The 24,751-nt window shown below is 44.0% G+C and overlaps 1 protein-coding gene across 1 annotated transcript; it reads left to right on the top strand.

Moving 5' to 3' along the window:
- Nucleotides 1-139: 139 nt before the first annotated feature.
- KNSTRN (kinetochore localized astrin (SPAG5) binding protein) lies at nucleotides 140-18,894 on the top strand. The gene is made up of 9 exons (XM_036448152.1): nucleotides 140-348; nucleotides 1,031-1,125; nucleotides 5,555-5,687; nucleotides 6,417-6,464; nucleotides 15,605-15,710; nucleotides 15,839-15,932; nucleotides 16,867-16,922; nucleotides 17,631-17,705; nucleotides 18,206-18,894. Exons 1-9 carry the CDS (start codon nucleotides 140-142, stop codon nucleotides 18,335-18,337), a joined length of 948 nt encoding a protein of 315 aa, XP_036304045.1. The 3' UTR covers nucleotides 18,338-18,894.
- Nucleotides 18,895-24,751: the final 5,857 nt, after the last annotated feature.

Below are 24,751 nucleotides of genomic sequence, written 5' to 3'. Positions count from 1 at the left end.
GACGCCGGGGGGGTCAGAGCTCCATTCAGGTCCACGGCGTGCATCACTCCCCTCCCGGCCCGGACCCAGGGCCTCCAGCAGCACCCTTCGCGGGGGAAGCGGGCTCGCGCCTCAGCCCCGACGTTCCATTCCGTACAACATGGCGGCCCCCAGAGGCGCCGCCCAGGGCAGTGCGGGCGGCACAACATGGCCGCCCCCAGGGCGCGCCCCGCAGCCCCGCCCACCCGCGCACCGGAAGTTTCCATTTGAAAGCCAGGCGGCAGACCCGGCGGGGTGCTCGGCGGTTTCCGCGGAGGACCTTCTGAGTCGGAGCGACGAGGAGCGCCCGCGGGAGCAGCAGGCACCTGGGTTCGGCTCTCCCGGGCCAGGGGCTGGGCTGATGAGGGCGGGCGGGGCGGGGTGGACGTGGACGAGTCACTCCCTATTCCTCCCCGGAGCCGGAAAGGCTGGGTGGCGCTCTCCCCGGGCCCTTCGCCTGCTTGGTGTGTGTGTGTGTGTGTGTGTGTGTGTGTGTGTGTGTGTGTGTGTGGTAGGGGGGTCCCCCTTGGCCTATGTGTGTGTGTGTGTGTGTGTGTGTGTGTGTGTGTGTGTGTGTGGTAGGGGGGTCCCCCTTGGCCTATGTGTGTGTGTGTGTGTGTGTGTGTGTGTGTGGTAGGGGGGTCCCCCTTGGCCTATGTGTGTGTGTGTGTGTGTGTGTGTGTGTGTGTGGTAGGGGGGTCCCCCTTGGCCTATACCTTGGGTGTGTGTGTGTGTGTGTGTGGTAGGGGGGTCCCCCTTGGCCTATACCTTGGGTGTGTGTGTGTGTGTGTGGTAGGGGGGTCCCCCTTGGCCTATGTGTGTGTGTGTGTGTGTGTGTGTGTGGTAGGGGGGTCCCCCTTGGCCTATACCTTGGGTGTGTGTGTGTGTGTGTGTGGTAGGGGGGTCCCCCTTGGCCTATACCTTGGGTGTGTGTGTGTGTGTGTGTGTGTGTGTGGTAGGGGGGTCCCCCTTGGCCTATACCACGGGGTCACAGTCACCGTCCACCTTCCAGGGCCAAGCCTTGCCTCCCCGTCAGGATGGCCGGCGTGGTGAAGACCATGCACGCCCTGCAGCCCCCCGCCGTGCAGAGTGGCGGCCCGCTCGCCGGTGAGTGTCCACCTCCCCCCGGGGCAGTGCGGAGGGTCGAACCCGTGGCCGGCAGTAAGGGGCGCGGGAATCCCTTTGTGAACAATTCCCGGTTTTCTTTTCAGACGTGCGCTCTCCGGAGGGACTGGGTTTGTTGTCAGGGAGGAGAGAGAAATGAGACCCTTAGGGGCGAGCGCTAGGGTTTCCCGCCGCGTCTGGTTCACGTTTGTATCTGCACAGTCTCTCATGTAGTACATCCTCAGCAAACATTGGTTGAGTGAAGTGAGGGGGGGCGGGGCGGGGGGGGGGGGTGTCAGGCCCGGCCAGAGCATTCGAGAAACTTGGGAGAAGATAGATGGTTACGTTGGGTTGATTGCTTTGCCATCTTGCTCTATGTTACCTGGCCTATGGTCCAAAGTCATTGCCTAACCTAGAGATTGTAGCACCAAATGAGCTTCAAACTTTAGAACCTGTGATGGAACACTTAAGTTTAGAAGAGCGAATCGACAGCTTGTATTTATTTTCCAAATTCAGTTAATCCTGGATTTATTTTTTTATTATTACTAATTTTTTTATTTTTTTTTAAGAATCTGTGGTGGGGGATTTTGAAGCAGCTAAGATCCCTTCCCAGTGACTCTGGGCAGCTGCCTGAGGAAGTGGCAGGACTTACCTGTGAAGTAAATAGGCTTTTCTCCCAGGGCTTAAGGGTTGTTCTGTTCTGTCTTTTGTTGTCTCAGAACACCTGGCTGGTAATCCTGGCATTAATAGGGCCCAGGCGTGACGGGGGCAACCAGAGCCACATCTGCCCACGCTGTTTTCCCCTTAGTACAGTGCCTCTCAGTCAGTGTGGCGTGACTGGCTGTCCCCAGTCAAGTTGAAAAATTCCATCTCTTTACTTTCTATCCCTGTCCCAGTTTTATGATCTTATGTAGCCTCAATAATTTAACATTTTTAAACGTATTCCAGGCTTTTTGTTTTTGTTTTGGGCATAAGTTGGTTGTTTTTATGTTTCAGGTTTTGTTTGTTTCTTTTTATTACATTTAGTGGGGTAACTGGTTAATAACATTATATAAATTTCAGGTATACAACTTTATAATACAGCATCATGTATATTTATTATGTGCTCAGAACCCGAAGTCTATTTTTTTTAAAATATATTTTATTGATTTTTCACAGAGAGGAAGAGAGAGATAGAGAGCTAGAAACATCGATGAGAGAGAATCATCGATCAGCTGCCTCTTGCACACCCCCTACTGGGGATGTGCCCGCAACCAAGGTACATGCCCTTGCCCGGAATCCAACCTGGGACCTTTCTGTCCGCAGACCGACGCTCTATCCACTGAGCCAAACCGGTCCCGGCCGAAGTCTATTTTTTTAAAATAACTATATATATATATTTTTTTATTGATTGCTTTTTTTAGAGAAGTGGGGGGGGGGGGGAGGGAGGGAGGTAGAGAAAGAGAAAGAAACATCAATTTGTTGTTCCACTTATTTATGCATTCATGAGTTGATTCTTGTATGTGCCCTGACCAGGGATTAAACCTGGTGTATCAGGACAACACTGACCAATCGAGCTACTCAGACACGGCGCTAGTCTCCTTCTGTCACAATATATTTGGTCCCCTTCCACTCTAGTAACCACCATTCTGTTGTCCGCATCAATGAGTTTGGGTTTTTGTTTATATCCCACATACAAGCGAAATCATATGGTTGCTTTTTTTCTGTTTGACTTATTAATTAGCATAATACTCTCAAAATCCACCCATATTGTCACAAATAGCAATAGTTCATCTTTTTAATGGCTCAATGCCATTCCACTGTATATATGTACCATATCGTGTTTTTCCAATCATCGGCCGAAGTTTCCATGTCTTGACTGTTGTGAACAGTGCTACAGTGAACGCAGTGAGTGCTGCCTATGTCTTTACAAGTAAGTGTTTTCACGTTTTTAAGGTATATATTCCCAGGAGAGGTATTGCTGGCTCACATAGTAGCTCTGTTAATTTTTGAGGAGCCTCCATACAGTTTTTCATGGTGGCTGCACCAATTTACATTCCCACTGGAAGTTTACGAGGGTTCTCTTTTCTCCATAGCCTCTCCAACACTGATTTCTTGTCTTACTGATCATAGCCATTCTAACAGGTATGAGGAGGTATCTCATTAGGGTTTGCTTTACATTTATAGCTAGTGATAGTGAGCATATTTTCGTTTTTCTGTTGGTCATAATGTGACTTCCTTATAAAAGTGCTTATTCGGGTCTTCTGCCCATTTTTTTAAAAGGATTATTTTTGTTGTTCTTACTTGTATGAGTTCTTTATATATTTCAGATATTAGCCCCTTATCAGACTTGTTTGCAGATATCTTCTCCCATTCTGTCGGATGCCTTTTTGTTTTATTATGGTTTCTTTTGCTGTGCAGAAGCTCTTTAATATGATGTAGTCCCAGTCATTTATTTTTGTTTTTACTTCCCTTGCATTTGGGGTCAAGTTCACCAAAAACCCTCATTGACCAAGATCCTTAAGTGTAGTGCCTATGTTTCTTACTGTGTATTTCATTGTTTCAGGTCTATATTCAATTCTTTACTCCACTTTAAGTTAGTTTTTGTGTGTGGTGTCAAACAGTCTAAGTTTCATTCTTTTGCAAGTGGCTCTCCAGTTTTCCCAAATGGATTGAAGAGACTTTCCTTCTCCTTTATATCTCTTTGGCTCCTTTGTTGAAAATTGGGCACCCTTGTCTTGTTCCTGATCTTAGAGGGAAAGTTTTCAGTTTCTCACCATTGTGATGTTACCTGAGGATTTGTCATAATGGACTTATAATGTTGAGGTACTTTCCTTCTATACCCATTTTATTTCCTTCTATACGATCTATAAATGGATGTTATAACTTGTCAGATGCTTTTTCTGTATCTATAGCACACTAGAAGCTCAGTGCACGAAATTCGTGAAGGGGGTGCAGGAAGGGGGTCCCTCAACCCGGCCTGCACCCTCTTGCAATTTGGGACCTTCCAGGGCATGTGCAACTGCCAGTTTAGGCCTGATCCCACAGGAATCCCTGCAAATCAGGCCTAAGCTGGCAGTCAGACATCCCTCTATCAATCCAGGACTGCTGGCTCCTAACTGCTCACCTGCCTGCCTGCCTGATCGCCCCAACCACTCATCTACCTGCCTGCCTGCCTGCCTGCCTGATCACCCCAACCACTGGCCTTGCATGCCTAATCACCCCTAACCACTTCACCTGCCTGCTTGATTTCCCCTAACCACTCACCTGCCTACCTGATTGCCCCTAACCACTCACCTGATTGCCCCTAACCACTCACCTGCCTGCCTGATTGTCCCTAACCACTCTACCTGCATGCCTGATCACCCCTAACTGCTTGCCTGCCTGGTTGCCACTAACCACTCGCCTACCTGCCTGATTACCCCTAACAGCTCGCTGATAGGCAGGGCCGTTTCACTGTTTTGGTCACTGGGCTTTTATTATATAGTACTAGAGGCCCATTACAAAAAGATTTGTGCAATAGATCTTCCTTCCCCTGGCTGCCGGCACCCGGAACCTGGGCCACAGCACAGCCAAGCCTTCAGCCTTCAGGCTTGGCTCTGGCTACAGGCCTAGCTCCGGTCGCAGAGGAGCCTTCAGTCTTCACTCCATGCCTGCATATGCAAATTAGCCCACCATTTTGTTGGGTTGGTTTGCATACTCCTGATTGGCTTGTGGGCTTTGCAGAGGTATGGTCAATTTGCATCTTTCACTTTTTTAGTGTGGATTGATTGGATTATGGATATTGAACCATCTTTGCATCCCTGGAATGAACCTTACTTGATTATGACTTATGATTCTTTTAATATATTGCTGTATTCAATTTGCTAATATTTTGTCTAGAGTTTGCATCTGTGTTTATTAGAGATACTGGTCTGTAGGATGTGTGGGGTGTGTGATTATGTGTGTGGGGGGGGGGGGGGAGTTCTTGCCTGGTTTTGGTATCAGGGTAATTAATGTTGGCCTCAAATGAATTAGGAAGTTTTCTCTCTTCAATTTTTTGGAAGACTTTGAGAAGGATTAGTATTAAATTTTCTTTGAATACTTGGTAGAATTCACCAGTTTTGCTAAGTGGTTAGAGTGTTGGCCCTCGGACCAAAGTGACATAGACTCAATTCCTGGTCAAGGGCATGTGCTGTGGTTGCAGGTTCAATCCCCGTCGGGGCATGTGGGAAGCAGCCAGTCGATGTGTGTCTCTCACATAGCTGTTTCTCTGTCTCTCTCCCTCCTCCCCCATTCTCTCTCCCTTCTACTCTCTCTAAAGATCAATGGAAGCCCATGTGGCTCAGTGGTTGAGTGTCAATCCATGCACCGAAAGGTCGCTGGTTCATTCACAAATTGAGATCGGCCAGAATGAAATACAACTTAGAATGGAACTCTAATTGAGTTTTCACCCTCCTGTTTTCCTTTGCAGACACACAAACTCGAGCCACTTCTAAGAGCTTGTTACCTGTGAAGTGTAAAGAAATCGATGTTTACAGATCTCTTCATTCAGGAGTTTCAGAAAATGATGTAATGAAAGTCATCAAACCGAGACGAGAGAATGGGTGGGTCAGATCATTGGTATCTGGTTAGAAATTGCTCAGTGCCAAGAATTAGAGAGTGGGGGTTTGCAAGCACAAGGCACCTGAGCACTGAGCCTGGAGTCAGGGACCTGGAGCAGGGCCCCATCGCTGAGCTGCTTGTCGGGACCTTCCCCGTCGGTCAGGTCTGAAGAGTCACAGCAAGGGTTATGCTGAGAGACGCCCTTTCCCTTCTCACCACTGCTCGGAGTGCACAATGGCCCTAGTGTGGTCATACCCCAGCCCAAACGGTAGTCACAGTGGGTGGGCTGGCTGTTATCCTGTGTTGTGGGTCTGAGCAAAGTCCAGGCCAGTGCACGTGTGTGTCCCTCCCCTCAGTGCTCAGTCCTCATGTAAGTGAGGTTGACATGAGAAGGCCATTCATTTTTGAGCAGGAGGGGGTTCATTATTAATAAGCCTTTTTCAATAATCTGGGCTGAAACAAAGTGCATGGGCTTCAGAGCTTCTCAGTCTTGTGTTATTTGCATTGTTTAAAATCTCTGGTTCTTTCCTCTGTTCTGCTTTGTTCATAACACATACAACAACATGTTACAATTCTCAGCTTGATTCCTTTGTTGTTGGTTTTTAATTAAGGCATTGACTACATTATAATTTCAAGTATACAGCATAATGATGTGCTAAGTGTACATATTGCAAAATGTTTGCCACGGTAAGTCAAGTTACATTCTGATTCCTTTGTCTTTGCTCCGCTAGGCAGGGGAAAGCTGCAGATACTGCCATCAAGAAGAACATCAAAAAGAGGTGAGCATAAGGGTAAATGAAGTTTGGGCTCCGTATCAGTGGATCTGAGTCCTGGTTGTGCAGGATTTGTTGGGACTTGTTTAATGTGTACAGTCTGGGCGCCGCCAAAAATCTGAATGGAATTTTCAGGGGTGAGGCACAGCTAGATTTGAGAAACACTATCAGGGCACCATTAGTGAAGCTACCATCTTGAGTGCCAGGCAAGAGCTTTTGGGGCTCCGTGCCAGGACCACTGCTGACCAGAAGTCAATCCCAGCTGTGACCTCTCAACAGAAGTGTGAAGCCTTCAAGATCAGAGGGCAGCGTGTAGTTAGCAATTTCACCATGTATTTCTGGTGCTGCTGATGCTGGTGAAGGAGAAATCCAGGAGAAGGGCCTATCCTTCTGTTGCAGAGGCTAGCTTGGACATTTTGCAGTCCTGAAGACAGAAATAATGTAAGCTAAAAATTCTGTAGAAGTAGGTTCTACTTCCAAATCTGGGCGTGTTTTAAAAGTTCTGAAAACAAAACTCTATCCAAAAAGAACTCTGAGAAATTTTAAATGAACATTTAATGTTAATGGTGATAATGTCTGTTACTTATTCAGTGTTTACTGTGTGTCAGTAGTGTGCTAAGAATGGTACATGTGTTCTTATTCTTCACAATAACATTATGAAAGGTAGGTATTATCCTAATTCTGGAAATAAGGAAATCGGACCTCAGAGGTTATGCAACTCACTGAAGGTCATACACCACTATGTGATGAAGCCAGGATTCCAACGCCTGTTTGTGGGACTACTCAGTCCATACTCTCTTTTTCTTTCTTTTTTTTATTTTTTTTTAAATTTATTTCTTTTTATTTTTTTTTATTTTTCTTTTTATTTTTTAATTATTTTTTTAATATATTTTATTGATTTTTTTTTTGCCCCCCTCCCTCCTTCCCATACATACCCTCCCTCCCCAGAGTTTTATGTCCATTGGTTGTACTTAGATGCATGTACACAAGTCCTTCAGTTGATCTATTATCTCCCCCAGATCTTCCTCCCCTCCCCACTGTAATTTGACAGTCTGCCTGTTGCTTTACTGTCTCTATATCTGTCTCTTGGTTCATCAATTTATAATGTTCTTTATCATCCACAAATGAGTGAGGTCATGTGGTGTTTCTCTTTCATTGATTGGCTTTTTTCATTCAGCATGATGTTCTCCAATTCCATCCAGGTTGCTGCAAATGATGAGAATTCCTTCTTTTTTATGGCAGCATAGTATTCCATTGTGTAGATCTACCATAGTTTTTGGATCCAATCATCTGCTGACGGGCACCTAGGCTGTTTCCAAATTCTGGCTATTGTAGATTGTGCTGCTATGAACATAGGGATGCATATATCTTTTCTGATTGGTGTTTCTAGTTTCTTGGGATATATTCCTAGAAGTGGGATTACTGGGTCAAATGGGAGTTCCATTTTCAGTTTTTTGAGGAAACTCCACACTGTTCTCCACAGTGGTTGCACCAGTCTGCATTCCCACCAGCAGTGCACAAGGGTTCCTTTTTCTCCGCAACCTCGCCAACACTTGTCGTTTGTCAATTTGTTGATGTTGGCCATTCTGACAGGAGTGAGATGGTACCGTATTGTTGTTTTGATTTGCACCTCTCGGACAATTAGTGACTTTGAGCATGTTTTCATGTGCCTTTTGGCCTTCCTTCTGTCTTCTTTTGAAAATGTTCTATTTAGGTCCATTGCCCATTTTTTAATTGGATCATTCATCTTCCTTTTATTTAGTTGTATAAGCTGTCTATAAATGTTGGAGATTAAACCTTTATCAGTGGTATTATTTGCAAATATGTTCTCCCACACCGTGGGCTTTCTTGTTGTTTTGTTGATGGTTTCTTTTGCCGTAAAAAAGCTTTTTATTTTGATGTAGTCCCATTTGTTTATTTTCTCTTTAGCTTCCATTGCCCTAGGGGCAGTATCAGTGAAGAAGTTCTTTTGGCATACATCTGAGATTTTGCTGCCTGTGGATGCTTCTAGTATTTTTATGGTTTCCCGTCTGATGTTTAAGTCCTGTATCCATTTTGAGTTTATTTTTGTGAATGGTGTAAGTTGGTGATCTAGTTTCATTCTTTTGCATGTGTCTGTCCAAATTTCCCAACACCATTTATTGAAGAAACTGTCTTGACTCCATTGTATATTCGTGCCTCCTTTGTCAAATATTAATTGAGCATATTGATTTGGGTTGATATCTGGGTTCTCAATTCTATTTCATTGATCTATATGTCTGTTCTTGTGCCAGTACCAGGCTGTTTTGAGAACAGTGGCTTTGTAATATAGTTTGAAGTCTGGTATTGAGATCCCTCCTACTTTACTCTTCTTTCTCAGGATTGCTGTGGCTATTCGGGGACTTTTATTGTTCCAAATGAACTTTTGGAGAGTTCTTTCTAGGTCAGTGAAATATGCCATTGGTATTTTAATGGGGAGTGCATTGAACCTATAGATTGCTTTAGGAAGTATGGACATTTTGATGATGTTGATTCTACCAGTCCATGAACATGGTATGTTCTTCCATCTCCTTACATCTTCCTCTATCTCTTTTTTCAGTGTCGTGTAGTTTTCCGCAAATAGGTCCTTTACTTCCTTAGTTAAATTTATTCCTAGATATCTTAATTTTTTTGGTGCGATGGTAAATGGAATTGCTTTTTTAGCCTCTGTTTCTGTAGTTTCACTGTTGGTGTATAGGAATGCCATGGATTTCTTGGCATTAATTTTGTATCCTGCTACATTGCCAAATTCATTTATTAAGTCAGTTAGCTTTTTAATGGAGTCTTTTGGGTTTTTTATGTACAATATCATGTCATCTGCAAATAAGGATAACTTTACTTCTTCTTTTCCAATTTGGATGCCTTTTATTTCCTCCTCTTGTCTAATTGCAATGGCTAGTACTTCCAGTACTATGTCAAACAGGAGTGGCGAGAGTGGGCATCCCTGTCTTGTTCCTGTTCGTAGAGGGAATGGTTTTAGTTTTTGCCCATTGAGTATAATGTTGGCTGTGGGTTTACCATATATAGCTTTTATTATGTTGAGGTATGATCCTTGTACTCCCACCTTGTTAAGAGTTTTTATCAGGAAAGGGTGTTGGATTTTATCAAATGCTTTTTCTGCATCAATTGATATGACTATACGATTTTTATCTTTCAATTTGTTTATGTGATGTATCACGTTTATTGATTTGCAGATATTGTACCATCCTTGCATTCCTGGAATAAATCCTACTTGATCATGGTTTATGATCTTTGTGATGTTCTTCTGGAGTCGATTTGCTAGAATTTTGTTGAGGATTTTGGCATCTATGTTCATGAGGGATATTGGCCTGTAATTCTCTTTCATTGAGTTGTCTTTATCTGGTTTTGGTATTAGGGTGATGCTGGCTTCATAGAAGGAGTTTGGAAGTATTTCTTCCTCTTGTATTTTTTGGAATAGTCTGAGGAGGATAGGTTTTAGTTCTTCCTTGAATGTTTGGTAAAACTCTCCTGTGAAGCCATCTGGCCCTGGGCTTTTGTTTGCTGGAAGCTTTTTGATGACTGTTTCAATTTCTTCCCAAGTCACTGGTCTATTGAAATTTTTAGATTCTTCCTGATTGAGTTTTGGAAGTTTGTATTTTTCTAGGACTATGTCCATTTCCTCCAGGTTGTTCAGTTTGTTGGAATAGAGTTGTTCGTAGTATTTTGTAACAATCCGTTGTATTTCGGTGGGGTCTGTTGTTATTTCACCTCTTTCATTTCTGATTTTGTTTATTTGGGTCCTCTCTCTTTGTTTCTTGGTTAGCCTGGCTAGAGGTCCATCTATCTTGTTTATCCTTTCAAAGAACCAGCTCTTGGTTTTGTTGATCTTATGTATTGTTTCTTTGGTCTCTATGTCGTTTATCTGTGCTCTGATTTTTGTTATTTCCTTCTGCTTACACTGGGCTTTTCTTGTTGCTCTTTTTCTAACTCTTTGAGTTGTAGAGTTAGATAACTTGTTAGCCTTTTTTCTAGTTTTTTGCAATAGGCTTGTAAGGATATGAACTTCCCTCTCAAAACTGCTTTTGCTGTGTCCCATAGATTTTGGATAGTTGTGTTTTCATTGTCATTTGTTTCCAGGATGTTTTTAATTTCTTCCTTGATTTCTTTGGTAACCCAGTCCTTGTTTAATAGCATGCTGTTTAGTCTCCATGTGTTTGATTTTTTTGGATTATTTTTATTGTAGTTAATTCCCAGTTTTATGGCATTATGATCTGAGAAGATGCTTGATATGATTTCTATCTTCTTGAATTTGAAGAGACTTTGCCTATGTTCCAAAATGTGGTCTATCTTTGAGAATGTCCCATGTGCACTTGAGAAGAATGTATATTCTGTGGCTTTGGGGTAGAATGTTCTGAAGATGTCAATTAATTCCATCTGGTCTAGTGAGTCATTTAGGATTGATATTTCTTTGCTGATTTTTTGTTTTGATGATTTGTCGAAGGGTGACAGTGGGGTATTAAAATCTCCTACTATGATTGTATTGCTATTAATCTCTCCCTTAATGTCCTCCAGCAGTTTTTTTATGTATTTGGGTGCTCCTGTATTGGGTGCATATATATTTACCAGGGTTATTTCTTCTTGTTGGATTGTTCCCTTTAGCATTATGAAGTGGCCTTCATTATCTCTTGTTATGTCCTTCACTCTGAGATCTAATTTGTCAGATGTAAGTATTGCTACCCCAGCTTTTTTTTCGTTTCCATTTGCCTGGAAAACTTTTTTCCATCCCTTCACCCTCAGTCTGTGTGCATCTTTTTTTTTGAGGTGGGTTTCTTGTAGACAACAGATGTATGGGTCTTGTTTTCTTATCCACTCTGACACCCTATGTCTTTTGATTGGAGCATTTAATCCATTTACAATACATTTAAGGTTATTATTGATAGGTACTCATTTGACGCCATTTTTATTTTATACCCGTGTTCCTTCTTCACTTCCTATTACTTTATTTTTACAGTAGACCCTTTAGCATTTCTTGCGTTGCTGGTTTGGTGGATATAAATTCCTTCAGTCTTTTTTTGTCTGTGAAGCTCCTGATTTCCCCTTCAATTTTGATTGATAGCTTTGTTGGGTACAGTATTCTTGGATTCAGACCCTTCCTTTGCATGACTTTGTATATTTCATCCCATTCCCTTCTGGCCTGATATGTTTCTGTTGAGAAATCAGTTGCTAGTCTAATGGGGGTTCCTTTGTATGTCACTTTCTGTCTCTCTCTGGCTGTTTTTAAGATTCTTACTTTGTCGTTGTTGTTTGCCAATTTAATTATAATGTGCCTTGGCGTCTGTCTTCTGGGATTTATTTTGCTTGGGACTCTGTGAGCATCTTGGATTTGTGTGGGTTTTTTCTTCTCTATCTCAGGAAAGTTTTCTGTCATTATTTCTTGAAATACTTTTTCCATGTCTACCTCCGTTTCCTTTCCTTCTGGAACCCCTATTATTCGAATATTATTTTGTTTTGTATTGTCCCAAAGCTCCCGTAGGCTCTCCTCCTGCTTTTTAATCTTTTTTTCTAGAAGCTGCTATAATTGGGTATTTTTTTCCATCTTGTCTTCTAGCTCACTGATGCGGTCCTCTGCTTCATCTAGTCTACTCTTTTTTTTTTTTTTTTCTTTTTTCTTTTTTTTCTAGTCTACTTTTGATGCTTTCTATTGAGTTCTTCATGGTAGTGATGTCATTTTTCATTTCTTCTTGGTTCTTCTTCACTTCCTCTTGGTTCTTCTTCAATTCCTCTTGGTTCTTCTTCAATTCCTCATGGTTCTTCCTTATTTCTTCTTGGTTATTGTCAAATTTCTCTTCCATTCTATTTAGCCATCCTATGATCATTATTCTGAATTCTTGCTCTGGTAGGCTGCTTGCCTCTGACTCCTTTACTTCATTTTCTGGTGATGCCTGCTTTTCTTTCATGTGCGGGCTATTTCTTTGTCTCCCCATGGCCTCTCTTTTCAGGATGTCTAGTTATGTGGTGTTTCTTCTCCTGCGTTGATTTAAAGGTACAAACTCCAACACTACCAGGTACAACACAAGAGGCACTTAACAAGAATGTATTTACAATATTATCCAATAATAACCTCCCACAAAGGTGACCACTAGAGAAAGGCAAATTGGGGGATAGGAGAGAAGAAAGAAAGGTAAAAATAAAATAAAGAAAATTTTAAAAAATAATAATAAATAAAATAAGTAAATAAAATAAAAAAGAGGGATAAAGAGATAGAAAAAGAAGGAAAAAAGTAATGACAAAATGAAGTTGGAAAATGGAAAAAAAGAAGAGAGAGAGAGAGAGAGAGAAGGAAACTAAAAGAGAAATGGGAGACAAACTAGAGAGAGAGAGAGAAAGAGAGAAAGAGAGAGAAGAAGGAAACTAAAAGAGAAATGGGAGACAAACTATATATCTGTGGAGAAAATTGCCATAGAACAACCACTGAACCCAGCCAATGCCAGTAACAATACTTGGAGATCAATACAAACTACAAAATCCGCTATTATTAAGTAAGGCTATGATATACAGAAGTAAAAGAAACAAACAAAAACAGAGGATTTAAACAAAAATACAAAGCAACAATAACAACACAGAAATAAGCATAACAATTTCACTAAAAAGCATAAAAATTCACAATAATCAACCTTCACACAAACAATGAGAAAAGGATAGAGAGGAGAACCGTTTTTTTTGTGTGTGTGTGTTTTTTGTTTGTTTGTTTTGTCTTAACTAGTTAATATAGTGCAGAGAGTGGTATTTATACACTTGGATCAGGGGTTGGAACTTAGGTCTATAAGTATAGTGAGAGCTTTAGCAGGGGGTATAGAGAAAGAATAGAGGAAAAACTAAAGCAGGAAAGGGATAGGATAAACCGGAGACTAAAAGGGTAAAGTTTAGTATGAGAGTGATGGTGTAAAGGTCAAGTTGAGATAGGGTTGAATTATGATATAGAAGAGATTAAAGTAGAATGAAGGTTACTCCCAATGTAAAATAAAGAAAAAATAAAATGGTACTGGAGAAGGAAAAAAAAAAAAATTGCAAAATAGCAGTAGTAATAGTGATGATAGAGATTGAAAAATGTAATAATTGAAAAGATAAAATCAAGTAAGGAAAAAAGAAAAAAATTCGTTTCTTAAGTAAAAGATGTAAAAAATGAAAATTAAATAAAGAATGGTAAAATTAGCATAAAAATGTCCAGTAGTGGTCATTCACTTCCTCTGTTGTTGTATTTGGCACGCCTAATTCTCGGAGCAGACAGTCTTGCAGTTCCCAGCATTCCACTGCACCTCAGTTTTGTAAGGTAATCCTTAATTTTAAGTAGGCTATATCTTAGTTATTTGTGTTCATTTATTTTTGATTAATAAAAAGAAAAAGAAAAAAAAAAAAAGAAAGAAAAGAAAAAAAAAGGCAGTTTGTATTTCAACTCTTAGGTGTCAGTGTTTCCGGTTTGACCTCCCAGTCCTTTCGGTTGCTCTGGCCTTCTTTCTCTATGGCTCTAGCTGGCAGCATGCCAGCTTGCTCCCAGACTATCTCTAAAGCTCCGATCCCTTGTTTCCAGGAAGGCAATTTCCCCCTGCAATTTCCCCGGATATGCCCAACTGGGCAGTCCTTCCCTAGTTTTCAGAAGCAAGGGGGTGAAGGGGATCAGGCGCCAAGATGTCCAGATGTTCTGCCCTTGTCGGGACAGCCGCGATTCTTAACAATCTGTCCCGTGTCCCCTGGCGTTTTTAAAAAAGTCCCAGATTACGCCAAACCCAGCACTGGGTGTCCCGGGCAGAATTCTTGCTGCAGCCTTCCTTGGGCGCAGCTCAGCGCAGGCGGCAGCACTACGCTCCCGGCTACAGTGGGGGCGGGGCCTCGCCGGAGCTCAGCGGCTACCGTCACTTGCCTGCGCCGCGGGACCCAGATCCCTCAAGTTTTCCCCGCAAACTCTGACCTTTCCGTGGGTGACTGAAGAACTCCCTTGAAACCAAGTGTTTGCGCCGATTGGGCCGCCTCAGCTACTCGATGGACCTCCCCGCTGTGGGCTTTCCAGGCCTCAGAGAAGCTCCTCCTTTCCTGGTAAGATGGCGCAGCCTTCCCTCCAAGCCCGGAGCTCCAGGAGAGCCGCCGTGGCGGCCGCAGTGCTGGCCGGTTGGTCAGGAAATCCTGTCCAGCGGACCTTTCCTTACCTTCCTTTAGATTTCCGCTGTCCCTCAGCTGCCAATCAACTTTCCCTGAGCGACTCAGACGCTGCTTTTTTCTGTTCTGGGACTGGAGTCAGAACAAGTCCGTCTGTTCGGTCGCCATCTTCAAGCTCCGCCTCCAAGAATGTCTTAATAGTATAAAATCTATTAGTGTAGGTAGAAAAAATGTGGTCTAAATTGATGACGAGGGACATTTAACAAAATTTCATTTCCAACACTTGAAAAACTGCTGTCTAGGGTAATTTAGAAATGGCAGATGTCATTTTCTCCTCTTTTGGGGGTTGTGACATGTGAAGTGTGGCCATAGGTCCCAGTGTCCCTTAGACTGCTCTGACTTATGCCTGTTGCATCCCCTTTCACTGTCCAAAATTTCTCAGATTAGATGAGAGGTTAGACACTCACCCCAGGCCTACTAGAATGGCCAACATCTGGATCACTGAGAACACCAGATGCTGGTGAGGATGTGGAGTAACAGGGTCTCTCATACATTGAGACAAGGTGGACCTGGGCCCTAGAGGAGGAGACGCTGACGGTTGGGGAGGCACAGGCCCGGCCGGGCCCCTCTGCTGCTCAGGCGCTGCCCATGGCCTCCGCAAGGGCTGCTCCGCGTCCCCGGGTCTTTCTAGCAAAATGAACTAGCACCAAGCCTGGCAGGTACCCTGGAGCGTCTCTTTCTTTTTTTTAATATATTTTATTTTTTATAGAGAGAAAGAGAGAGGGATAGAGAGTTAGAAACATCGATGAGAATCATCCATCAGCTGCCTCTTGCACACCCCCTAATGGGGATGTGCCCGCAACCAAGGTACATGCCCTTGACTGGAATCAAACCCGGGACCTTTCAGTCCGCAGGCCGATGCTCTATCCACTGAGCCAAACCGGTTTCGGCTACTCAGTACATACTCTTTATCCCCTCTCCCCCCCCACTTCATATAAGTACAACTATCATTACAGCTACAGGCCGTTGGGTAAGCAGAAGTCAGAGGAAGAGCTCAAGGAGAAGAACCAGATCTTAGAGGCCGTCAACAAGCAGTTACAGCAGAAGTTGACTGAAACTCAGGTGAGGACCCACCAGCAGACCTGTGCCATCAGCCACACTGGGTGAGGATGTGGAACCCCGAGGGGCAGCCCCTCAGGCCCCCCCTGCGGAGCGGCACAGGCCTGATCTGTCTGCATGGCACCCCATAGGGCAAACTGCAGGACCTGACCGAAAAGGTGGAGCTGCTGCAGAAGTTTCAGGACAACAGTTTGGCGATTTTGGAGAGCAAGGGCCTCAACCCAAGTAAGGAACAGCACACAGCAGCCTTCACAGGAGCCGGTGTGCGCCCCGCTGCGGTGGCTCTGGGCTGTGGTTGGGGTCCAGCGTGGCAGCAGCTGGCCTCGGCAGGCAGAGGTTTGGAGCACCTTTTTCCCCTCTGGTGATGCTGGCTGTGCCTGACCGATTCCAGGTGGCTGTGGAGAGGGATTATCGCGTTCTTATCTGAACACTTTGGTGCCCAAAGGTGCCCTAACCTTGCAAATTAGACCAGAGTTATTTTATTTCTTTCAAGATAGGTGGCATACAGTTAACTTTCTCAAGTGGGAGGAGAGAGGGATGATACTGTTTCTGGCTAACCGGCAGACTCGCAGTGGTTAAAGGGGGACTCCGGCTCCGACCCTCTCTCTAGAGGTCAGTCTAGAGCAGAGAGGTGAGCACAGAAGGACTTGCCCAGAGACTGGGAGGGGGTCTCAGACGGAGCTGAGGGCCTGAGCATCCCAAGAAGGGCCCCAGGCTTCTTTGAATTAAGGAATGCTGACTGAATGCTACTGGTTAACTGTACAGTTTAGGATACATTCTTCATATGTTTTTATATTACTTTATTATGTGTATGCACTACTTTTATCAAAAATAATAATATTTAAGGCCTAAAAAAAACTTTAAAGAATTGTTCTGTGTTTTGTAAACAAAACTTGTACATTGCCTTTGGACAAATTTTCTGAGGAGAGAGCAGAATGAATTGTTGGCCATCTCCAAACATAGAGAGGAAGGAGCTAATTGTATCTCAAGGCAGGCATGGGCCACACTGCCGGGTGAAAAGGGGGCGCCAGGAGCAGCTGCCGAGAGAAGTTTCCCTCATGAAAACTCATGTGCTTGTCCTGGAGGGTTTTTTTGGTTTATTTTGTGGGAGGTACAGTTCCCTAAGCGAGGCTAATTTTGTTGTCTCCATTACCTTTAGACAGTGACACCCTGGAATCACAGCAAGAATCCAACCCGGATCACATGGACTCAACGGTGAGGGTCTGGGCGTGCGTGGGCGAAGGCCGGGGACTGCGGGCCGAGGGCCCGGGGCCCTGCAGCTCAGGAGATCCTGCCATGTGCTTGGTAACCCCGGGAAGCAGCCTGTGGGACCCAGGATGTGGAAAGAGTGGCGGATATGTACTCAAAAGAGCTTATTTTACTTGGCAGGTGACCTGTGCTTACAAATATGAGTGAGTCTGAGTTGGCAATGTACTACTTTAAAACACCTAACAGAACAGACAAGTAGACAGAGCTTTCTGGTTTCTCTGTTTTACACCAGACCAATTTCTCTCCTTAATCCTTCACTGAGAACTAGATAATGAAAAGGTTCTGCCTGAGTGAAATTTGGCTTCTCTTTGGCTCCTTCCCTGAGGTAGGAAGGTAATTGTTTGGGATTCTGTGAGTCATAGAGCGCGAGGTGTGGAACCATCCTCAGCTCCCCGTCACTGTCACCCCTCAGGGGGCACGTGTGTGATATTGCTTGTGTAGCAGAACCCATGGAAGTGGGATAGTCCTTCGTCCCTCCTGGGACCGAGCTCCTCCAGGGTGTCCAGTGGAGGTCCCAGATGTGTGCGGACACAGCCAATGGCTGAATGACGTTAACAGTCATCTAATTCAGCTCCCCTTTTATACAAAGAGATTAGTTTATATGAAGAAAATGGAGATTTGTGCTTTATTTTACTAATTGTACTTTCCTCTTAGTTGCTGTTAGAAACTTTGCAAGATGAATTGAAGCTTTTTAACGAAACAGCAAGAAAGCAGATGGAGGAGTTACAGGTGAGAGGCAGATATCACCCTGAGGCAAAATTACCATTCCTGCTACAGTAGATGGATATATAGAGGGCTCTCTCTCTCTCTCTCTCTCTCTCTCTCTAATCCTTACCCAAGGATATTTTTCCATTGATTTTTAGAGAGAGAGGAAGAGAGAGAGAGAAACACGGATGTGAGAGACACACATTAATTGGTTGTCTCCCATATGCCCCCAACCAGGGCCAGGAGCTTGCAACCAAGGCATGTGCCCTTGACCAGAATCAAACCCGGGACCCTTCAGTCCACAGGCCAACACTCTAGCCACTGAGCCAACCAGCTAGGGTGGAGGGCTCTCTCTTATTTATTTTTAATAAACTTTTTAAATAATTTTATATTTACAGAATATTGGTAAAGAGAATTCAGTTCCCCTACAAATACAGAGAATTCTTTCTTAATGAGACAGAACAGAAGCATGATGTTTCAAAGTTTTTGTTTGTTTTCGTCTTTTCTAATATCTTTCCAACCAGGCCTTAAAAGTAAAGTTGAAGATGAAAGAAGAAGAGAGGGCTCGGTTCCTGGAGCAGCAGACCTTATGTAACAGCCAAGTAAATGATTTTACAGCAGCCCTTCAGGAAATGGAGCAGCTATTAGAAATGTGATAAAAAGCAAGTGGCCAGATGGCTCTCTCTTGGGGATTAACTCTCGGAGGAAGCCGCTAAGGACATCTGCTTCTTGGCCGTGATCTTCACCATTCCAAGAATGAAACCAGTTTGTGCAGTAGGATTAAGGATAGTTTATGCTGGAATGGCAGTTCCTCCTTTTAAGACAGTGTTCCCACTCATCAGACTGTCCAGCTCTCTGAACCTCACGTATACATAATTGAGGTCGACAAGAAGGGCACCTAGAAGCTTGGATCAACTCCTAGGCAGCAAAGCGACCCCCTGTTAGAAACCGGAGACTAACCAGCCACAGCCAGAGGATCCGAAAGGTCACAGTCAGACGTGCGGGGAGAAACCTGAATCACACCGTGGTGCACAGCGCTCCCAGGAAACGCCACCGAGGCGCCACGCAGGCCCTTCCGGCTTGGACACCTGGGAACTTAGTCACTTGAAACGGCTTAATAACTGGGGTGAAGGTATAGAGAGCAATGACACCAGCTGAAACAATACACTTTGGAGCTTTTCATCTAAATCACTTCTGTGTTTTTAATATGTGTGTGTATGTGTATGTGTATGTATATATATATATATATATATATATATATATATATATATATATATATATAATGCTAATTTTAAAATAAATATTTCTGTAACTTTGGATTGCAATGTGAAGTGAAAATAGCCTTTTACTTAAATATATTCACTGACTGTTGAACTAATGTAGGCAAGTTCACACCTCTAATTTAATCCAGAATCTATTCCTTCCACTCATTAAGAGCTCCGTGCCTACCCGAGGCCTCCTGAGGGCGTCCCTGTTTGCGGCCGCGGGCCAGACCCCACCCACCAGATCTGTGTCACTGGCTGCCTGCTCTCCCTGTACTCCTGAGCGTGGTTATGTTCCGCCGTTTGCTCTGCACAGCCAATCCTGGGCCTGGCTTCATGGATCCGTAATCAGCTGAAGTCCATGGCAGGCCGCCCACCCTGGTTACCGAAGGCACAGCCGTATTGCACTTCACAGACAAGGCGGTGGTTGGCCAGCTCCCGTTCTTTTCTGCAACTTGCTCACCGAGCCCATCCACTGCTCAGCATCACTGAGGTTGCCCAGAGCCACCCATTAATGCCCAACCCTAACTTACAGGGCTAAATGGTTTTGCCTTCACACACAAACGTTCATGCAGTTGGTTATGTCCCAGATATTTCTGAGGGGGGAAATCCAGTTAAATAATTCTCACCGATGAGAGGGCTGCACATTGTCTTCTATCCATTTCCAAGATGTTTATAGTTTAAAAGATTGTTTACAGCAAATGAATTTGTAATTGCTATTTCAGGTCCCCAAAAAGTTTTACTTCCTTTTTGGAAGGAGAGGGTGGGAAACTCGGTTGTGGGATCCTCACTTTGTCATGCCTCCCTAGTTAACGGCCGGGGATGTAATGATCTTAATGTCTGCCATTGCTCACCTTCCCCAGTGTCGAGACCCTGCTCTCGTGGCCTGCTCCCCAGGGGGCTTTCACTTCATGGTCCTGCTTTGCACCACCAGCCAGCGGTGTGCACTCTGCCTTTATTCCCTCTGACCTGTGCTGTTCCATCTGTGACTTAATCTGATCTGGAGCCTGAACAGATTCATACATAAACCCAGCAAATAGTGATCTGCACCCTCCGCTTTGCTAGATGCTATAGGAAACTTTAACATAGCATGACATTCTAAGCCTCGAAGCTTACAGTCTTACTTGGTGAAACAAAAAATGTGCAGGTCATAAACAAGTTAAATAACAAAAGGCGATAATTCATCAACAACAGGTGGGGTGATACAGTTGAGTTCTATAGCAGTTACCTGTGGGCTAGGCTTATGGAGGAGGTAAACTGGCATTTGGAGAGGCTGGCAAAAAAGTTGAGGACCTTCCATTTGGTGAACACACAGAGAATTGGCAAGAGTGGCAGGATCATTGGAAACACCAGGGAGAAAATAAAGTCACAAAAGATTGAAAGAACGGGGGTGGGGGAGAGTGGGGAGGATATACAGATGAGTCTTGGGGAACTTAGAACACTGGGCTGTTCAGAGGGTTCAACATGAGAAGGGATTATGTCTGACATTTAATTGAACATTTGTAATATGCAAATGTATCTATGTTCCTCATGTAAATTGTCATGTAATCCTCGTTATAAGCATACAAGGTAAGCACTGTTACTCCATTTTACAGCTGGGGAGATAGCTCAGAGAAGTTAAATTGATTCATCCAAGGTCAAACAACAAGCAAGCATTGGAGAAAAGTTTGAGCCAGAAGATAATGAGGGCAAAAGGTACGTGGTGTTACCAGAAGTTTTAAACCTTGAATGCCAGGCTAAGAAGTGTGGGTTTTTTTGTTGTTTTAATTTCTTTATTGATTAAGGTATTGCATATGTGTCCTCATCCTCCCAGTAACCCCCCAACAGCTGTGTGGGTTTTTATAATTTAGACCAGAGGTTTCGAACTTGCTCAGTTCATGATGCCCTTATTGTCTCAGTAATACATTTTTTAATTTAAAAAATTGTGTTATCAGCTGTCTCTACAGTTTGCTTCCTCTTATTAGCGGATAAGAAAAATTCCAGAGCAGAGCAATTCACTGGCACTAGCATTAAGTTGTAAATCTATCCTTTGTCACAGAGCAAGAATACACTTCAGATCAACTCAAAATAACTTCACAGAAAAGTGTCACAGAAGAACCCATATCCATTTATCATGCATTCCAGTGTCTTGTCCCCTTTGAAATTGCCTAACTTCTAGCCCTGTTTCATTTTGTAGTCTGGAAATAAGGAATCACTCAAGTGAGATGTCCCTTCAGAGCACTGATGAAAAAAATATTAAACATAGAGATATCCCATATCCCTGTTCTCAACGTTAAAAATTATATTAAATGAGCACATAGAGAAAATATCCATAGGTATCGTCTGTGTTCTAATTAGTTTTTGTTCCCCCCCCCCTTTTTTTAAATATATATATTTTATTGATTTTTAACAGAGGAATAGAGAGGGATAGAGTTAGAAACATTGATGAGAGAGAATCATCGATCAGCTGCCTCTTGCACACCTCCTACTGGGGATGTGCCCGCAACCAAGGTACATGCCCTTGACCGGAATCGAACCTGGGACCTTTCAGTCCGCAGGCCGACGCTCTATCCACTGAGCTAAACCGGTTTCGGCTGTTTTCCCCTTTTTGATACCTCCAACTTCTGAGGCCCTTCCTTTGTAGTCATTTGGTTCTATCATATTTAACTTCTTTTGATACTCCAGTGGCAAGCCGTTCTATTGCACCCATGCAAATGACCTTTATACTGCGGTGAAGGGGAAGCATTTAATTTTTAATTAAATTGACTGGAGTGACAGTCAATATGAACATATATGTTTCAGGTGTGGGTTTCTATGTTACAAGACCTGTATGTTGCGCCGTGTGCCCACCACCCTGAGTCAAACCTCCCGTCACCTTACATTAGAATCCCCTTTCTCCTGCTCCCCACCCTTCCCTCTGGCAACCACCACACTGCTGTTTGTGTTCATGAGTCAATTTTATATCCCACATATGAGTGAAATCACATGGTTCTTAGCTTTTTCTGCCTGACTTATTTCACTTAGCATAAGATCCATCCAGCCATGTTGCTGTAAATGTTACTATTTCATCCTTTCTTATGGCTGAGTAATATCCCATGTGTATGTACCACATCTTCTTTATCCAGTCCTCTATCGCAGGACACTTTGGTTGTTTCCATGTCTTGGCCACTGTGAATAATGCTGCATGAACATAGGGGTGCATATATCTTTGTGAATACACCATTTTGAGTTTTTCAGGTATATACCCAGGAGAGGGATTGATGGGTCATATGGTAGCTCTATTCTTAATTTTTTGAGGAGTCGCCAAACTGCTTTCCATACTGGTTGTACCTGTCTGCATTCCCACCAGCAGTGAAAGGGTTCCTTTTTTCCATAACCTCTCCAACTTGTTATTTTCTTATTGATCATGGCCACTCCAACAGGTCTGAGGTGGTACCTCATTGTGGTTTTGACTTGTAATTTTTTATCTGGTAACTTCGACAGGTTATTTTCCTTCTTGAGTATAAACATTAATTTTTATTGGGACATGTGTTCCACTATTAATCCCTTCTTGCTTTTGCTCATTTTCCAGACTTCATCACCTGGACTTTGAAAAATGGTGGCTATACCTCCACACCACGATTCACTTGTTTTGCCATGAGAATTGCCAAAGTCAGGCTTAAAATCCTATAAATGAATAAACATTTGATTGATAGCTCTTCCCCTCTCTCAACTAAGTATCTGAATTTCTTCCCTACATTTGGGAAGTTCCCTACCTTGTGCGTCTGGTAGAACCACAAAGCTGGTTTTCCAGCTTTGCTTGCAGTCAGCTTTGCTTGGCAGGAGGCCAAGACTTAGCCAACAACACCCTCTGGGGTTTTGAATTATGCCCAAAGACAGCAGACGCTCCACCCTGGTGGTGGCAGCCACTTCTGGGTTTTGGAAACTGCAGGGTGTAGTGCCAGTGGCAGGCAGGGCCCAGAGCAGGTGGTGCTGTTAGGTCAGCTTTGTGGTCCTAACTTCCTGGTCATTCTGTAAGCTCCCCAACAGCCTTTCAACACAAAGTGTTTATCTCAGCCACTTTCTGTTGCTGCAACTAAGAACTCTGTGGGTGGGTCACGCAGCAGAATGCAAACCCAAGGGTCTCAGAGATGGATCAGCGGGGGGCAGCATGCTCCTGCCATAGGAAAGTACAGAACACTCTCCTCCTGCCATGCAGGTCCTCGCAGTGAGTTCACCATGCAGATGCCTGCACGCCCACCATGTCTGCAGCAGGGTGAACAGCAAGCTCAGCACAGGAGTTAGAGGAAAGGCGGGAAGCATGGGCCCTATTGTTGCAGGAATATTTTTTGACACCAAAAAGAAATACCTAACTGCCCTAGCTTGGTAGGCTCAGTGGATAGGGCGTCAGCCTGCGGACTTAAAGGGTCCCGGGTTCGATTCCAGCCAAGGGCACATGCCCGGGTTGCAGGCTTTCTCCCCGGTGGGGGATGTGCAAGAAGCAGCCAATGATTCTCATCATTGATGTTTCTATCTCTTTTTCCCTCTCCCTCTCTGAAATCAATAAAGATATATTTTTAAAAAAGGAAATATCTAACTACTTTAAGTAGTTATATCCAATAATAAGTACTTATGTCCTAACAACTTAATAGCTGTTTGAAAAAATAATACACAAATCTGAAGGAAAAAATTTTTTTTTAATTTTATTGCTCAGTAACTACAATGATTTACTAACGGGATGATCAAATTGGACACTACTGCCTTCATTCCCTGTTTGACTCTGAAAAGAATGTGGCATGATCTAATGTTGAAACTGATCTACTTCATAGTAGTAGTTCACATGTCTAACGTGTCAAGTGTCACTGTGTTTCCCCCAAAAGTTTAAACTATCCCATGGAGTGCCTGTGAGTTTGTTGCCTAAGGGTGCCTTCACTCACAGTCTGGGAACCACAAGCCTCGGCAATGGAATCCGTGAAACATTCTGAGCAGGCAATCATCATGATGAATGTTTTAGAAAACTGAACCTGCACGGTGTTGAAGATGGATGGCAGCATTAAAGCCCAATAAACAAATGGAGGCCAGCCTCGACAATTCCGAGGAGACAAAACCAGCTTAGTCATGCAAACAAATCGTAATTTAGCTTGTTTTGCTACACCAACTTGCCCTGGTTCGCTTCTTGCTTTTTCTTCAGGAAATCACAAGCAACACTTGATCCCTTTCACCAGGTTGACATAAGGTAGCCACTGAAAATCCCTGTGAAGAATAAGCAATCACTGGGAGCTTGTAACTTCAGATCCAGCTCAAAATGGTCCTATCCTGTTTCTGACACGTTACTGAGTTGCCTTTTATAGTCAACAGACCAAAACTGCAACTCATGAAGCCTAAGCATGCACAGAAGTGAGAACTTTGGCCTCCAGCTCTACACAGGACCAAAGAACTGGGACATGACCGGTATTAGAACCAAAACCCTTTCAGAAGCAAAGGGTCAGTTGTGCAGGAAGATCAACGCTGAAGCCCCTTGCCAGAATCCTATCTAATAGAGAGGAAATATGCTAATTGACTGCCACATCTTCCAAGATGGCAGCACCCACAGCCACAGGATGGCGGCACCCAGTCCCCTCAGCCCCACTGGGTCTACAGGTGCAGGGCACGGCCTGGCCGCCCCCAGGCTGGTCTGGCCACTCTCTGCACCTGCCTCTGGAGTCCCCCAGTTCCCTCAGCCCCCAGCCGATCAGGGCTGGCCCAAGGCGCAGGCAAGCCTCAGCCAGTGGCTGCCCAGCTGCCCAGGGCTGCCTGAGGCTCAGGTAACCAGGGCCGGCTGAGGCTGTGCTGCCGCAGTGGCAGCAGCAG

The sequence above is a fragment of the Pipistrellus kuhlii genome, unplaced genomic scaffold (genome assembly GCF_014108245.1).
Source record: "Pipistrellus kuhlii isolate mPipKuh1 unplaced genomic scaffold, mPipKuh1.p scaffold_m20_p_1, whole genome shotgun sequence".
NCBI classification, from domain to species: Eukaryota; Metazoa; Chordata; class Mammalia; order Chiroptera; family Vespertilionidae; genus Pipistrellus; species Pipistrellus kuhlii.
This window is presented reverse-complemented; position numbering and strand designations above follow the sequence as displayed.

Excerpts from the sequence above, each read along its gene's own strand:
- KNSTRN (XM_036448152.1), top strand. The coding sequence starts at position 140 with ATGGCGGCCCCCAGAGGCGCCGCCCAGGGCAGTGCGGGCGGCACAACA. Across the intron at positions 5,688-6,416 it reads AAACCGAGACGAGAGAATGG|GCAGGGGAAAGCTGCAGATA; the intron begins GTGGGTCAGATC and ends TTGCTCCGCTAG. Across the intron at positions 15,711-15,838 it reads AGAAGTTGACTGAAACTCAG|GGCAAACTGCAGGACCTGAC; the intron begins GTGAGGACCCAC and ends GGCACCCCATAG.